This window comes from Capra hircus, chromosome 7 (genome assembly GCF_001704415.2).
Source record: "Capra hircus breed San Clemente chromosome 7, ASM170441v1, whole genome shotgun sequence".
Lineage (NCBI taxonomy): Eukaryota > Metazoa > Chordata > Mammalia > Artiodactyla > Bovidae > Capra > Capra hircus.
The window spans coordinates 66,515,835-66,533,406 of NC_030814.1; the positions used below are offsets into that span (position 1 = coordinate 66,515,835).

The 17,572-nt window shown below is 57.5% G+C and overlaps 1 protein-coding gene across 2 annotated transcripts; it reads left to right on the forward strand.

Annotated features, from left to right (window-relative positions):
* MBD3 (methyl-CpG binding domain protein 3) lies at window positions 3,823–12,478 on the forward strand. Of its 2 annotated transcripts, none has more exons than XM_018050417.1 (7): window positions 3,823–3,932; window positions 8,161–8,320; window positions 8,837–8,974; window positions 9,811–9,901; window positions 10,168–10,345; window positions 10,977–11,174; window positions 11,258–12,478. In XM_018050417.1, exons 1-6 carry the CDS (start codon window positions 3,919–3,921, stop codon window positions 11,167–11,169), a joined length of 774 nt encoding a protein of 257 aa, XP_017905906.1. In that variant the 5' UTR covers window positions 3,823–3,918; the 3' UTR covers window positions 11,170–11,174; window positions 11,258–12,478. The 2 variants fall into 2 exon arrangements, with proteins under 2 accessions (XP_017905906.1, XP_017905905.1); XM_018050416.1 differs by having other exon boundaries at window positions 3,844–4,028; window positions 11,258–12,460.

Sequence of the window (17,572 nt, forward strand, 5' to 3'; positions counted from 1 at the left end):
ACCAAGGGCCCAGATCTGATCCCTGGTAGGGGATCTAAAATCCCACAAGCCCATGGTGTGGCCAAAAATTTTTAAAAAGTTGTCATATGATCTAGTAATCCCACTCCTGGGCATATACCAAAAACTATAATTCGAAAAGATACATCCATCCTATGTTCATAGCAGCACTATTTACAACAGCCAAGACATGGAAGCCACCTAGGTGTCCATCAACAGAGGAATCGATGAAGATGTGATACACACACACACAACGGAACGTTAGCCATCAAAAAGAATGAAATAATACCACTTGCAGCTACATGGATGCAACCAGAGATAAGCATAATAAGCAAAGTAAGTCAGAAAGACAAATACCATATGATATCACTTAATATGTGGAATCTAAAATATGACACAAATGAACATATCTTTGAAACAGACTCCCAGAGATAGAGAACAGAATTGTGGTTGCCAAGGAGGAGAGGGAGTGGGGAGGGAAGGACTGGGAGTTTTTGGGACAAGCAGATGCAAACTATTATATATAGGATGGATAAACAAGATCCTACTGTATAGCAAAGAGAACTCTATTCATCCCATGATAAACCATCATGCAAAAGAATATGAAAAAGAATATATCTACATATAACTGAGTGTGCAGTATAACTACATGTAACTGTGCTGTGCAGCATAAACACTATAAACTATACTTCAGTAAAAAATTTTGACATTTTGCTCATCATGGATTTTTTCATTTTGAAATGTTAAAATAGTACATTAAGTGCCATAAATCTTGACGTTTTTGGTGCTCACTAAATTTTCTCCCTCAGGTGAGTGCCACACATACCTTGTATCAGCTTGGAGGAACCCTTGGCTGGGGATGTCTGTAGTCGTCATGACTGGGGGGGATCCTCCTGGCATGAGTTAGGATGGGAGGGGGCAGGGATGCTGCTCCATACCCCACAGGGCCTGGGACAGCCCCTCCATGGTAGCAGATGCAGGGGAGCGAGACCCTGCCTCTGAAAGTCTTTCCAAGGTCCTCACATGGTTTAAGCCTCCTGGTTTGATTTCTACCTTTCACCTTGTGGAGATGGGCAGGAGAGGGTGTCTGCTCAGGGACTGGGCCAGTAGGCCAAGGCAAACAGAGTTTATTTCAAAGAGCCAGTGGCCACCCAACAGGAGAGTTGGCCAGCCCCTGTCCCTCTCGTGCAGTGTTCCTGGCCTTTCCCCTTGGCATCTGCCACCGGCACCCCGGGTCAGCCACCCTCCTGGTCAGGCCTCTGGGGCAGTCCCTCAAGGACAATCCCAGGGGCCTGGCTTGGGCCAAGTAGCACCCACAGGCCCACTATCTATGCTCTGGGGTCAGCTTCCCTGAGAGGCAAGAGACTGGCGGGGCTGGTTCTTGATGTCATGCTGTGATCTGACACTACACACCTGTCGTGTGCGACTGTCAAAACCCGCAGACTAACCCTGGAAGGTGTGGAAAGATCAGAGCCTTTGTTCACTCCCGGGGGGAAACAGAAAGGGCGCAGCCACAGTGGACAAGAGCCTGGCTGCTTCTCCAAAAATTAAACAAAGGGCCAGTAGGCATATGAAAAATTGCTCAGCATGATCAATCAGAGAAACACCAATCAAAACCACAATGAGGTATCACCTCACAACTGTCACAATGGCTATCATCAAAAAGTCTACCAATAACACATGCTGGTGATGATGTGGAGAAAAGGGAACTCTACTGCCTTGTTGGTAGGGATGTAAATTGGTACAGCCACTGTGGAGAACAGCAGGGAGGTTCCTCTGAAAACTAAAAATAGTACTACCATAAGATCCAGCAATTCCACTCCCGGGTATATATCAAAAAACAAAACAAAAATAAAAATAGTAATTCAAAAATATACAAGCACCCCAGTGTTCAGAGCAGCACTATTTACTGCTCTGGCTATTTACAATAGCCAAGGCATAGAAGCAACCTAAATGTCCATTGACAGATGAATGGATAATGAAGATGTGGTATATATGGATGTCTCTGTGTGTATGTGTGTGTGTATATCAATACAATGGAATATTACTCAGCCATAAAAAATAACAAAATTCAGATGAAGAAAGTAACTGTATGCTATTTCATATTGGCGGAATCTAAAAATACAGCAAACTAGTGAATATAACTAAAAAGAAGCAGACTCACATATATACAGAGAGAACAAACTAGTGGTTGCCAGTGGGGGCAGGAGCAATATACAGGCGGGGGAGTGGGAGGTACAAACTGTTGGATATGGACAAGCTCAAAGATGTACTCCACAACAAGGGGAATACTGCCAATATTTGGTAACAACTGCAAAAGCAGAGTAACCTTTGAAAATCGTATACAAATAAAAAGTTTAAAACAATGTTTTGCCCTTCTCAAAAAATCAAAACAAAAAATTAAGAACACAGGATCACCAGATGACCTAGTAATTCCAGCTGATGTGCACCCAAGAGCAGTAAAAGCAGGGCTGGGGGCTCCTGCGGCAAGAAGGATGACAACTTTTTCCTTTAAGCGTCTTCACCCGTGCTTTCATTGATTACAATGCACCTGTCTATCTTCGCAACTACGATTTTAAAAAGAAAAATAAAGTCACACACGCTGGGAGAAAATACAACAGTGACCAGCACTGCCCTCCCTGCAAGGCCAGGGTCCTCGAGGCCTGGATTTGGGCCTGAACTGCACACGAGCATCCGGTGCTGGAAACCAGCTTTGTAACCGGATGACCGCTCACCCATCAGGGTGCCTGCCCGGCCACCTTGTCCTTTGTTTGTGGGAGAACAGCCCAGTTACCCGCCTTGGGGAACCCAGAAGAGAAAGGGACGTAACGAATAAGTTGCAGTTACCGGGGACTTTAAACAAGTGGCACCTGTCTGCCTCGATCTTTGGGGTTCCGCCCAGGCACCGCCTCCAAGCAGAGCAGAGACCGGGAGACCCAGGGCTGCACTTGCAGGGAGTTAGGGCCTTGCAGACCCAGCTGGTTGCCCTCGGGGGAGCCCAGACTCTTCCCACCCGCATCCTTCCATCCCCCACGGGCCGGAAGCCCGGAAAAGCCTGACGGGAGGTCCAGCTCACTCCTGGCACTGACCACAGCTTCGGCCACTCACTCATAAGTCTTTTCTGAAATACCTGCCCTGGACCGCCCAGGCTCAGCCCTGGGGGAGCAGCGGAGCCAGGGGAGCTCCCAGGGGAGTGTGAGGAGACATAAGAGGGACGGAGATTTCCGAGGAAGGTCCTAGAGCCCACGGAAACAGAATGCGGTGGACCAAGGAGGAGGCGGAAGAAGGGGCTGGCGCCTGGGTTCTGAGGTGTCATTAAAGCATCGGGTGGGCCTTGGGGTGCGGAGGTGGGTGGTCACCTACAATGCGCCTAGACGTGGATGCCAATGACGAGACTAGGGGAGCAGCAGGATAGCAATCCGGCACTGGACTGGCATCCCGAAACACCAGAGGGACAGCGGAGGAGGTTCGGGGAAAAGACCACTCAAGGGAGGTAGCTTAGACCGGGCGCTAATAGGAACGCGTGGACCGCCCAAAGCGCACGCGCATAGCAGACAAGCCGCGCGCCGCCGTAGGCCCCGCCTCCAGGACGCACGCTGATTGGCGCCGCCGTTAAGGGGCGGGGCCGGAGGCGGTGGTCCGGGCGGGGCCTGCTCGGCGCCTGCGCAGCACGGGGCCCCGCGCGCGGGCGGGTGGGCGGAGCGGGCCCCCCGAGCGGGGGCTGGCGAGCACGGGGAGGGGGCCGAGAGGGCGGCAAAGTCGGCGCACGCCCGGCTGGGGGCGGAGGGTGGGGGCCTGCGGGCCGGAACAGCCGCGGCAAGTGGCGGCGGCAGCGGCGGAGGCAGCTAAGGCGGCGGCGGCGGCGGCGAGCGGGGGTCCGGGCGGCAGCGGCGGCGGCGGCGGGCCGAGGACCCGGGCGCGATGGAGCGGAAGAGGTGGGAGTGCCCGGCGCTCCCGCAGGGCTGGGAAAGGGAAGAAGTGCCCAGAAGGTCGGGGCTGTCGGCCGGCCACAGGGATGTCTTTTACTATAGGTGAATGAACGTGCCGGCCGGGCAGGGCCCCAACGGGCGCCTCCCAGCGGCCTCTGCGGCGGCCTGGGGGCCCGGTCCGGGGCCGCGGCCTGGGCCCCGCGCGTGCGTTGTGCGTGCATGCGTCCGTGCGTGCCGGCGCGCGGCGGGCGCTTTGCCCATTGCGCGTGCGTGCCCGGCTGGGCCGAGCCCGGTGCGCGTGCGTGTCCGGCGAGGCCCTGTCTCAGTGCGCTTGCGCTTCCCACGCGGCCGCATGGCCCTGGAACCCTTCCCGGGCGCGCGGAGGCCTTTGTTCGGCGGCCGCGGTGAAGCGGCCGGCTGGGCAAGGGGCACCCCGATTCGAGCCAGATGCCGCTGGGAGGCAGGGGTGGGGGCTGGGCTGTCCCTTTGATCCGCGTGGGGCTCTCCCGAGCCGGGCGCAGCCTGGGCGGATGGGGAGCCAGGGTTTCCGGAAGCAGTATTGGTTCTGGGGGACCAGGGAAGGCTGCCTAGGGATGTAGATTCCTGGCCCCTTACCAGGGCTACTGGGCTCCAGAGCTGCATGTCTTTTAAGATCCGCCCTTCTGTCCTTTGGCACCGTGGGTAGTGGACCTTGCAGTCGCCAGACCAGGGACACGGCCTTTGTGAACCCTCCCCCATACCCAAACTGGACGGAGACCTGCCCTTGGCCTGGGTGAGGTAGCACGGACCCACACCTCTGTGACACAATTAGTAAGAGGCTGGAACCCCAGCCTCAGACCGTCAGCCACCTGCGGTTTGCTTTTCTGTTCCTTTTTTTTATTTGATTGGTGAAGATGCTTTGTTTCTGAGCCGGTTTTGATGGCTCCCTCCCCTTTGCTTCAGGACCCTGGCGAAAGGGAGGCAGGCAGGCAGGACACCTGCCACGTGTTGAATGCCTGCCAGGTGGTGAGAAGTGTGCAGCAGGTTCAGGGCCTTTGCTAGCCGCCTTTTGGGAGGAGTGAGGGAAGTGAGCAGGAAAGGGATGGCAGTTCGCCCGGGACTAGCTCAGGTTCTCACGTCGGAAAAGCGGAAAAGCGCTGGTAGCCCTCCAGTGTACACTGTGATTGGCTGTCGTCTGGAAAGGTCAAGCAAGAGATAGTGAGGTTACAATCAGCATCTCTTAGGGACCTGTATGTATATTCCCCTTCACTGTATCTGACTGCATCGCTGGCTCTTTAGAAAACTTGAATCCTGGTTCTGTCCTCCCAGGTGCCTGAAGTGGCCTCTGGCTAGGAACCACGTGCCCTTATTTAATTCCAAACACACTTGTGTACTTACTTCTTCCTTTTAGATCCAAAGACTGAGGCAGGTCTCTGTGCCTTTAATCCATTGTTAATTTAGTAGACGCCTTTGTAGCAACTGCTGACTATTCAGCTGGGAACAAGCCCTAGGTCTCCTCTCCTGGGTGACAGCTGGTGCCCCAGTCATCAAGTGCCCCATTGCTTTCATAGTTACAGGTGATGACATATGCAGAGATGCAGGGGTCTCTGAGGGGTGAATGACAGTGTGCCTAGCTGAGCTGGGGGTAGGTCAGTGAGGGCTTGTCTGAATAGGTGGTCCAGAGCTGAGCCGGGCCTTGGAGCCAGGAGGAGTGTCCAGGCAGTGGGAGGAGCCTGCGAGGAGGCTCAGGAGCTGAACCGTGGCCAGGGTGGCTGAAAGGCCCCGTACTGCCATCATCTTAGGTCTTGTCCCCACCTGCTCCCTACCTGGGAGCCTGTCTGGGCCTCAGACAGTGGCACCCCACTCCAAGGCCCTGGTCCTGAGCACTGGGATCTGGTGGTAGGGAAAGCCTCCAGAATGGGACTGGACAGATCCCATGAGAGGTGACAGAATGGGGGTGTGGGGTCCAGTGCCTCTCCCAGGCCTCTGGTCTAGGTAATCTGCATGGTCCCAGGAAGTGGGTGATCTGGGGGCTGTGATAGGAAACCCACAGTGTTCTCTGGGATATGGATCCTTGGCCTTCTCAGCCCCCGATGTGGAGCCAGGTGCCCGGGCAGGAGCACGTGGATTTCCCTGGTACTCTTCTCGCAGAGGGAAGGCAGCTCTCAGGACTGTTGAGTCGGACATAGCTGCCCTTGGATCCTAGCCCGGCCCCTGGGCACATGGAACCTTGGTGTCTTGGTCCACAGAGTAGTGGGGAGACAGTGTTCTTTGCAGGAGAGGTGGTGTCACCTCACATACTTGGGGAGGGATTATACACACACACTCGCCTCCAGCTTGGCAACCGGGCCCTGAGGACTGGGAGATGAGAATGAAGCAGCTGACTACAGCTGTGGCTGTCATTTACAGTCCAGGCAGGAAGTTGAGGACTTGGCAGTTAGCGTCACTCTTTAGGGTGAGTGGAACAGAGAGGACTTTGCGGAGCTCGTTTTAAAATTTGGAATACCCTTAGGAAAACAGGTGGTGCTCAGCAGATCGGCCCCCTTCCCTGAACAGCAGGCTCAGCTTGGCTGGAACCAGCTGTGTCTTGCTCTTAAGACCTCACAAGGCATCTTGGGTCACAAGCTCCCTTATAGGTCTGGGGTTGCTGCCCACTCCTCACCCCTCCCACAGCCCTGTGTCCACACTGGGCACTGGCTCCCACCCCCACAACACCCCAGTGCTTCAGGGGACCCTCCATCTGGCTTCTGGCTGTCGATCTGCTCCCCGGGGTGGGCCTTGTTCTGTAGAATGGCCACTCTTGTTGTATGTCAGGTTTTACCAAATCTAGATTTTTTTGTTTTGTTGGATAAAATACCTCAGACATCTTTATGTACCAATATAAGTCTGCAAAAACTGTTTTTAAAAAGGATATATAGTTCATGTTTTGCATGATTCAGTTTTTTAAAGTGTCCAGCTCAGCAGTTTTTAGAACATTCACACACATGGTGCAGCCATCACCACTGTAGTTCTGGAACGTTCTTGTCACCTAGAAGAGACCCACATCCATTAGCTCTCCAGCTGCTGGCAGCCCCCACCTACTTGGCCTCACTTTCACTATTGTGACAGCTTTACTGAGGTAGGAGACATCAGTACTGTCACGTGTGTAAAGCATACAGATCACACATAGTGCAGCTGTCACCATGGTCATAGTAGATCCTTCTGTTCTTCCAGAAACAGCCCTAGACCTCAACTACCTCTGCCCCATACCCCTGCTCCCCAGCCCTAGATCTGCAGCCTGGATTTCTGTTTCCCTGGCCTTGTGTGAGCAGGACAGCAGTGGGTGGGGGCGAGGGCTTGTCTAGGTCCTGCCTCGGCCCATGAAGCTGGAGTCAGGATATGAACTCTGTTCATGTCAGCCAGCACAGGGAGTAAGGGAAAAGCAGATCTTCCAGAAGAGTCCCCAGCGGCCTTGGAACCCTGGGGTGGGAGGTGTGGAGGGCAGAGCTGGCATTGCCCAGCTGATATTTAGCATGGGTTCCGTGCTGCCTGCTTTTGTCGCTGGTCTGCAGTACTCAGGGACACCTGGAGGGGGCAGGTGTGGGCTGGCATGAGCTCAGACTAAAGGCCTTCAGGGGAGGTCTACAAAATGCAGCCCTTATCAGCCTCAGATGGAGAGTGGCAGGGACGGAGAGCAACAAGGATGATTTGGATGGGTGCCAGGCCTGCTGGAGCCTTCACGTGTACAACTCACTAGTTCTTGGGATTTTCGTGGCTGAGTGAGGTCCCCTGGTCGGGGGACATCCAGGCCATTTCCCTTGGCCAGTGTAAGTCAGCTTCCGTGAGTGACGAGGCATCAGTGTTTTTGCCACGTGTTTCGTGATTCCTCTTGGATACTTAGAGGTGGACTTGCTCTGTAACCATTAGAGAAACTGCTGGACTGTTTCTCAAAGCGGCCGCACCCGTCCTTGTCCCCAGTGACCAGTCCTTACTGCTGGTGCAGGGTCCCATGCTGGTCACCTGTGGTGTGAGCTCTGAGAGGTGAGGCAAGGCCTGGCCCGGTCCACGGGCTGCACAGGTTGCAGAGCCTCACAGCCGGGGCTCATGCTTCCCAACAACACTGTCTGCTTCCGGAATGTTCCAGAAATGTCAGCCAGGCTCCCAGGGCTGGCCCCATCCTGCCATAGGCAGGAGCATCTGTCCCTGCTCTTGGCCTTGGCATCTGCTGTGCTGGGGGAATGGGTGCCTGGCCTCCGCTGACCCTCTATGTCCGCAGCCCAAGCGGGAAGAAGTTCCGAAGCAAGCCTCAGCTGGCACGCTACCTGGGCGGCTCCATGGACTTGAGCACCTTTGACTTCCGCACGGGCAAGATGCTAATGAGCAAGGTGAACAAGGGCCGGCAGCGGGTGCGCTACGACTCCCCGAGCCAGGTCAAGGTGAGCCCATGGGAGCTGCTGCTGGGGGCAGCGGGGGGAGCTCACCCCCCCCCACCACCACCACCCCCTGTCCTGGAATTAGATGCGTGGCTGCTCCTTGGCGGAGACTCAGCAGCTATGGAAAAGCAGAAGGAAGATCGGGACCTGCCCGTCACCTACCCAGGAAAGGCCCAGCTGCAGTCTGTGCTTGGGCCCCTGGCGCCTGGAGTGTCTACAAGTCTCCAATAAACAAGTGTTCAGGGACTTTGTCCCCTGCCCTGATTGCAGGACAGAAGTGGCTAAGGGCACCGGCCCATGCTCTGCAGAGAACGGGGCCATGAGGCAGGAGGGGGCAGGTGTGTGTCCACAGCCCCCAGCCAAGCTCACCAAGGGCAGCACATCAGCCCAGGCCTGGGCATAGCATTGTCTCTGGTCCAGAGGTGCTGGAGGGTGTGCTGGGGACCCTGAAGCCCTGGAGCACAGCTTTCTCACTGACAGGAAGGCACTCTGAGGACCTGCCCCATCCCATGTCCACAGGGCAAGCCTGACCTGAACACAGCCCTCCCAGTCAGGCAAACAGCATCCATCTTCAAGCAGCCAGTGACCAAGATCACCAACCACCCCAGCAACAAGGTGAAGAGCGACCCCCAGAAGGCTGTGGAACAGCCCCGGCAGGTGAGCCCGCACACACACCTTGACACTTGCGGCATGCCTCTGGGTCAGGTGGGCTCTGGAGCTTGGTCCACTCTTCAGAGCCCAGTTGGTAGGCCCAGGGCCCCCAGCACTGTTGATCAGGAACTGTCATCCTGGAGTGCACTCCCACAGGAAGCAGTCTCCCCGCTCTCACACACACACACACACACACACACACACACACACAAGGGGCCTCCTGGGCACCACTGTCACGAACAGGTCAGTGATGTTTCACATATGCAGTGTTACTGTTTTCCAAAAACCAAGACTTAGCACATTTTTGCATGTGTTACAAACACCCAATAGATAGCGAGATGTGGGGGTACTGGCCCAGGTCGGGAGGCCATGGCTGGCACAGGGGCGACACTTGGGAGACCTGCAGGGCAGGGTCTCACTATGGGCAGTGCCCTTGGTGCCATGTGGGCTGCAGCCTTCCGGGTAACAGGTCAGAACCCTCTGTGTTCCCACCCTCCCATTTAGGTCTTCACCCCTTAGACACCCTTCCTGGGTCTCAAGGTAAAGCCTGAGGGTGCGAGCCCACTGTATGCCCAGGGCCTCGGGCCCGGGCTCAGCCCAGGTGGAGACGGCCTCCTGACCCCCAATCCTGGGGTGAAGGGACCACAGACCATCCAACAGCAAGTCAGATGTCTGGGGTGTTCATCCTGCCGGAAATGGGGTTGGGGTTTCTCCGCCCTGGGGTGCAAATAGCCCCAGCAAGTGTGGGGTCAGAGGTCACGCTGAAACCCCAGCCCCCGTGTTGCCTGCTGTGGGGGCGGGTGGCCTGGGAATCCCCTCGCCTGATATGTGTCTGGTGGCAGCTTTTCTGGGAGAAGAAGCTGAGCGGCCTGAATGCCTTTGACATCGCAGAGGAGCTGGTGAAGACCATGGACCTCCCCAAGGGTCTGCAAGGTGACCTGCCACAGAGGGAGCAGGGGACAGAGGAGGGACAAGGCTCTGGCTCCCCCAGCCTGGGGCCAGCCAGGGTGCACTTGACCCTGGGGACGGGACTGTCACTGGTCCTGAGAAGCCTTGGGGGTCTGGTTTCCCTGCTGTCACTGCGAGGGCAGCTTGTGTTCCTGTGTCACCGCAGGCTGCCCACTGCAGAGAGAGGTTCGGGACAAACCTGTAGAAGGGCTGAGGGGGCAAGGCTGGTAACCATCTCCCATGCCCAGCAGGAGTGGGTCCCGGCTGCACAGACGAGACACTGCTGTCGGCCATCGCCAGTGCCCTGCACACCAGCACCACGCCCATCACCGGGCAGCTCTCGGCCGCTGTGGAGAAGAACCCTGGGGTGTGGCTCAACACGGCCCAGCCGCTGTGCAAGGCCTTTATGGTGACTGATGAGGACATCAGGTAGTTTGCCCCTTGCTCCTCCCTCCCCAAAGGCTATGTGCTCCAGAGAGCCCAGGTCTCTTGGCCATGCAGCAGCTTCTCTGTGCTGGGCTGTGAGCCCCTCAAGGGGCTCTGGGTGGGGGGTGGGCAGGAGACTGCAAGGCAGAGCAGCTGCACCTAGAGTGCTGGGGGTTGGTGAGAGGGGAGCCTCGTGAGAGGTGAGCACCCCTGCTTAGACCACACACACAGGCCTCATGTGGAAGGAGTGGGTAGGAGGTGACAGAAGTGATAGGTCAAGACACAACTGTGTGTCTGGGTGACGTTTAAAGATCCACTTGGAGAAATAGAGTCAGCAAGGTGGGGACCACAGGGCCCAGGCAGGACTGTGGCCTTGGTCCTGCCTGGAGGGGGCCCTCTTGGCCATCAGTGTGGGGGCACCGAGGATGGGCTGGTGATGGTAGGAAGTCTCGTCCATATAGAAGGGGCAGGCATAGAGGCAGGGAGGGCCCAGGGGTTGTGGGCCCAGGTTGACAGCGGCCCTCTCAGCAGAGCTGGTTTGGGGAGGGGCAGCGGCAAATGCAGGTGGGACAGCGTGGGGCTCGGGTCTGTCTGAAACCGGGAAACCCTGGCCACTGGGTCCGTGTGTCCCCAGGAAGCAGGAAGAGCTGGTGCAGCAAGTCCGCAAGCGGCTGGAGGAGGCGCTGATGGCCGACATGCTGGCCCACGTGGAGGAGCTGGCCCGGGACGGTGAGGCACCGTTGGACAGGGCGGGTGCTGATGAGGAGGAAGACGAGGACGAGGAGGAGGAGGAGCCCGACCAGGACCCAGAAATGGAGCACGTCTAGAGCAGGTGCCACCAGGCCTGGCCTTTTGTGCCTGCGGCGGCAGCTCTGGACTGGCCAGGCACTCACGCCACTCAATCTGTTTCTGCAGGGGCCCCACCTGCCAGTCTGCCCGCATGGGGCCACCTCAGACTCGGCCCTCACCCTGCCCTGGTGTGCCCCCTCCCCTGGGCCACAGGAGCTCGGCTGAAGGACAGCCCCTCGCCTGACGGACCCCCCACATCTGCTTCTCTGAAGTGCCCGGCCCGTCCGCAGGAGGCCCCTGCTCAGGTGGTTGCTCCACACCGCACTCAGGCCAACCTGGTCCCCACGGCCACTGCCCTGAGCTCCTCACACAGGACAACTGCCACCAGGCTGTCTGCGAGGCTTCCTAGGACTGGAGAAACCTATGTGGAACAGTCTCGCCTCTGACTTGTGCCCGTGAGGGGTGATGTCCCAGGCTACATGTCAGCGCTCCCAGAGGCAGTACAGGATGGCTCCCCAGGCCCACCAGCCGGGCAGCACACCCACAATAAACTCATGGTCCCCCGGGGGCCAAACATCTCTGTTGCTGCGAACTTTGTGTTGGCCGCACACAGACGAGAACTCGGGCCTCAGCGTCTGAAGACCTCGCTGTCTCCGACCTGGCCTAGCCTGACGGAGAACTAACTGCTCACAGCCAGACTCGGGCCAGGCTCCAGGCTAGCGCCACCCTTGGGCCTGGGTCTCATCAGGTGCATCTCTGGCCAGCTTGGGCAGCGGCCTCCGCAGAACAAGGTGAGCGGAGTCGTGTTGCCCCAGTCCAAGCAGCCCAAGGGCCTGGGCGAAGGGAGACCCTGCTACCTGAGTGGATCCCAGCCAGCACCCTCCCTGCAGCCCATCCATCAGCCTGGAGGCTTGAGCCATGGCCAGTGTGGCCTGTGAACACCAGACCTGTCCCATGCCTGCCGTACCTGTGGCCATGACTGTCAGGAGAGGCCCGGGTCACTGCCTCGTTTGGACTCGTCCGGACTCCCTGGGCTGTTGGTGGCCTGCTGGCGGGGTGGTAGTGGCCTTGGGAACCTCCAGGGGCCGGGTCACACTGCTGGCTCCCTCTTGAGGACACCAGCCCGGGAGGCTGGCTGACCCTGTCCTCCCAAGTTCAGTCAAAGCACAAAGCCTTGAAGACTGGGCACTGCCCCGTGGAGGCTGCAGCACCACTGCCCAGGTAGCCACAGGCCCCAGTAAAAGCCCTCCGCTGCAGCCCTGAGGAGAGCCAGGAGACTGTGGGAGGCTTCTGTGGGTGGTGTCGAATAAAGCGTGTCAGGCGAGTATGGCCTAGGGCTTTGTGTCAGTCCAGATCCAGGGGTTTTGTGTCCACGTGCCGGGAGCTTCCCTCAAATTCATCATCTCCCTGAGCCAGAGAGTGGGAAGGATGGTGGATGGCTTCCCCGTGGCCCTAAGCGGGGTCTCCTGATGGTCAGGCCCCAGCAGTGTGAGCAAGAGAGCTGGTCCCACCCACCCCACTCCAGCAGCCCCTCCACCCCTAGGGGAATGGTCATGGCTGGCTTTTCTTCTGACCCAAAGCCAGACTCAGGAGCTGGGAGAACCCTGGCTCCTCCACTGCCCAGCCACCTAGCCTGGACCCTCAGAGCTTCTGTCTGCATCCACAACTGGTCAGGGCTTTGGTGGCCTGGGCCCTCCTCACTCCTACTCTGTGGCTCTTACAGGCATGGGCAGGGCCAGTCCCACCAGAGACTCCAGGGGAGCACCGGCTCCTGCCTTTTCCAGCTCCTAGAGGTGCTGCATCCCCAGCTTGTGGCCCCTTCCTCCCTCTATCCTCACAGCAGTGCAGCATCTCCTGCCCCCCTCTTGAAGGACCTTGTGTTGACACTAGGACCCCCAGGGAGTCCAGGGTCATCCCCATCTTAGGGGCCTTAACTTAATCCCTCCTGCAAAGTTTTCTCTGCCCTATGAGGTGATGTGTCCACAGGCCCCAGGGTGACTTTGGGGGACATTACCCTGAAGATAAGTTTCCTGTTCAGTGGAGGCAGCTCCTGCCTGGCCATGTGGCCAAGCCCCTGCAACCTCAGCTTCCCCCAGCTCACTGTAGCCTCTTGGGCCTTGTCGCTGCTATCCCTTCAGGGGATAAAGAGTTGTTATGGAAGCCCTGGAAACCTATCACCTCAGGATCCCCCAGGTTCATGGGCCGGGGGTGACGGGACAGTGATGCCTGGCAACAGGGACTTTCTGGTCAGAGGAAGCAGCGGGACTCCCACCAGTCACAACTTAGGCACTGCATTCCTCAGCTGCCCTGGCCACATGGGGCTGGGGGCCATGACGACAGTAACAGAACACCTCCACACTGTTCAGAATAGGGATGCTGATCCTCGGTGGGGTTGGAGGGATCGGGATGATACCCACTGAATAAGATCAGGTGAGGCTTTTCAAAAAGTGACTGCCAGGGCTTTCCTGATCACTCAGTGGTAAAGAATTCCTCTGCCAATGTGTGAGACATGGGTTTGATCCCTGATCCAGGAAGATGCCAACATGTCCCAGCAACTAAGCTTCTGCGCCAGAACTGATGCTGGCGTGTTCTGGAGCCCATGCTCCACGACAAGAGAAGCCACAACAGTGAGAAACCCTGAATCTCAACTACAGAGTAGCCACCACTCTGCAAGCAGAGAAAAGCCTTTGCAGCAATGAAAAGCCAGCATGGCCATAAATAATTTTATTTTTTTTAAATGATGGCCAAAGTGTCTATCCAATGGTGAATACAAAAATCCAGCTTCTCCAGACACAGGAGCGTCACTTGGCCACAAAAAGAAGCCCTAACACCTGCTACCATGGGTGTGGACGGGCCCTGAGAACACTCTGGTCAGTGAGAAGCCAGACATAACCACGCCATGATGTTAATTTTCGGGGTCAACTTGACCAGGCTGAAGGGCACCCAGATAGCTGGTAAAACATTTCTGGGTGTGTCTGCACAGATGTTTCTGGAAAAGATGAGCGTTTGATTCAGTAGACCGAGTAGAGAAATTCATCCTCACCAATTTGGGTGTCAGCCGACCCATCAGGGACCTTTTGCAACAGTTTCATTCTGATCTACTAGACTTTAAGAGCAGGGTTGAGAGCATTTTAAGTGACCATCCAGGCCCCCCATGCCAGATGCGTGGGTGTGTGTGTGGGGGTGATTAGCGGTTCTCAGCTTGGTGATTCTGCACCCAGGGAGGTCTGATGCATCGCATTGTCCCCTCAAAAGAAACATCCGGATCCCAGCCCCTAAATCTGTGAGCAGGACCTCGTGTGGAAATAGGATCTTTGCAGACGTCACTATTAAGATGAGGTCACACAGAGTAGAGTAACCCTGAATCCAATGCCTGGTGCCCTTATAAAAAGTGAGGACATAGCCACACAGGGAGATGAACACCCTGTGATTCAGGCGTGGAGGCTGGAGAGATGGCGCCACAGAAAACTACTCCAGGGAGTAGAGGAGAGGTGACGACTCTAGGCATATAGTGGGTAGGGCCAGGAAGGCTGCTTCATATCCCACAGCGTCCCCCCATTCCCTGCGGATGCTGTTGATTAGTTGCTCAGTCGTGTTCAACTCAGCAACTCCATGGATTGTAGCCCCCCCCACCCAGGATCCTCTGTCCATGCAACTTCCCAGCAAAAATACTGGGGTGGGTTGCTATCTCCTCCAGATCTTCCTCACCCACAGATCGAACCCATATCTCCTGCATTGGCAGGTGGGATTCTTTACCTCTGAGCCATCAAGAAAGACCCTGCCACAAATGTCAACAGTGCCAAGGGGAGTACCCTGCCCAGGGGTCCAGGACTGCCATTTCATTTGTAGCTTCCCCCAACCCCCATCCACCTTTCTGTCCATCCCTCCCCTTCATCTTATTTCTGGTACATTTCGAAGGAGACACCACCCCCTGCCCCTAAATACTTCAGCATGAAAAGCACTTAAGAGATTGGTGGTTTGCAGTTCTGAACGGACTTTTATTTTTTATTAAAAGGACTTTTAAAGCACATCACCACAGGGCCATCATGAACAAATCTACACATACAACAGGTCATTGTTCAGGTGTCTCCAACTGCATGTTGAAATCAAGGCCCCAGAGTCCCCATTCCCCCTTTTCATTCTTGTCCATTTCTTGCCTGACAGCCTTCTTTTAAAATCGTAATCTTTGCTTCTGATGATCAGTTCCCCTCAGTGGCCTCAGTCAAACCCCTCAGATGATCATCCAGCCCCACGAAACTCACCTTCCTAGCGCAGCACCTGTTTCTTCATTTACTTACTCCCTTTTTTTTGCTGGAGTGCATCCTGCAGTATACTAAGCTAATTTGTGATGACCTGCGACCTGAAACATCCTGATTTCTCCTTCCTCTTGATATGGACCTTGGGGTCAGCCATCACTTTCCCTAGGAACCTCGGCTTTCTTAATGATCCTTTGGAATGTGACCCGAAAGCCCTTAGTGGTCCCAGGACACCTGAGTCCCCAAACAAGTTGTGGGGTCCTAGCTATTTGGAGGCTCTGGCTCCACTATCCCATTATTTCCTGGACAACTTCTGTCCACTTTCCTCTATTTTCTCTTCCCCCACCTTTTGTCTCTTTGCTTGACTTTCTGGGAGAGTTCCTGCTGATGTTGAACTCCTGCTACTGTGCTGTTAACTCTCACCAGTCCGAGCTTGTCTGAAGAACACATGTGTGCATGCATGACCACCCACAGGGATGCACCCAGGACAAGCCACTCTGGCCTGTTCCCCATCTGTCACCAGTAAGGGCTGGATACCACTCTGCCCCAGCTCAAACACTGTCTCCTCCATTCCTGGCCTCTCCTCTCCCCACCCAAACCCCTTTCCAGCATGCCACCCTGGGTGGGGTCCCAGGAAGGGGGAAGGATGAGCAGGCACCAAGGCCCCTCCCCACGCCCTGCCCCCAGGGGGACTTGAGGCTGGCCAGGTGGGCCAGGGCAGGTCCCCCTGTTCCCTGAACACCCGCTAAAGCCAGCAGAACTTTGGGTGAGGAGACAGGACAAAGCCTGTGGCTGGAACAGAGGGAGGCATGGGAGGGAGTGCCGGGGTCACACACTGAGTGCTTCCTGGGAGCCCAGCAGTTCTGTAGCTCCAGTGCCTGCCTCCAGGAGCCCAGTCCTAGCGGGGAGGGGACACACATAAGTCAGGATGAAGTAATCAATACTTGAGAGCATTCAAACACAGAAAAGGAAAAAAGTTCCTCTCACACCCCAGGAGAGAAGCTGGGTGGAATGTAGCCTGGGGTCGGGAAAGGCATTAGGAGGAGGCAAGGAGCTGAGGGCTTCAAGGGGCAGGGGGCACCTGCCAGGAGAGACGAGTCCACGAAGAGAAGAGACTAGGTGCAGCTATGGCTGAGGGACTCCATGGAATTCGGGGCAGGAATCCAAGTCCGGTGAGGATGGCAGCAGACCCAAGGCAGAGACCAGTGTTGGGCAAAGGGGCAGGCCGTCCCCTCTCGCACCCAAAGAGCCCATGCAACTGTCCTGCGGTTCCGCGGCATCCAGCCAGGGACTAGGGCCAAGGTCCCCTTGGCGACTCGGCGGGCCAAGCCTCCTTCCAGCCCATCTATTTACATGTAAAGGGAAACCGGAAGGCTCTTTCGCCCCAAAGGCAAAAAGAAGCCCCCGAAGGGCCGCTGAAGGCCACTAGGACAGGATGGCTTTACGCGTGGACACGCGGGGCCGCTCTCGGGGAATCTTACCCAGCGGCGCTCACGTCCGAGGGCTCTGGCCTGTGGAAACCAGCCAAAGCCCGGAAACACCACCACTTAGGGGATGTGGGTGCCCGTGACCTCCCGGGGGTGCCCAGAGGCCAGGTGTGCACGGGGGCCGCGGAGAGGAAGGGGATTGGAGTACCGAGCCAGGCCGGGGCGCTAGGGGTCTCCGAGTGGGGAGCCCGGGACCCCGGCGCAGAGGCGAGGATGGGGCCGGACGCCCTTGCGCACCCTGGGCCCGGGCCGCCGCAGGCACCTACCTGCGGCCGCGCCCTCACGTGCCAGCGCGCCCAGCCCGCCCGAGCGCCCGCGGCAGCGGTGTCCGCGCCACGTGACACCCCCGCCCGCCCCGCGCGTGCGCCCTGCCCGGCGCCCCATTGTTGGCGGAGGCCGCGTCACGGGGGCGGGGCCGGGGCGGGGCGGCCGGCGGCCCGAGGGAGGCGGCGGGAGGGCGGAGGGAAGGAGCGTCCGCGCCGCCGCCGCCGCCGCCGACTAGCCTCCGCCGCCGAAAAGCAAGCAGAGCCGCGCCGCGCCGCGCCGCCGCCGCCCGCGCCCGAGCAGCCCCGCCGCCGCCCCGCCCCGCTGCTGGATGCCGGCGGCCGGCGGCCGAGCTCCCAGAGGCGGAGGGCGGCGGCGCGGGCGGCGGCGGCGGCGGGGGCGGCCGGCGGCCGGGAGGCGGGAGCGCGGGCCCG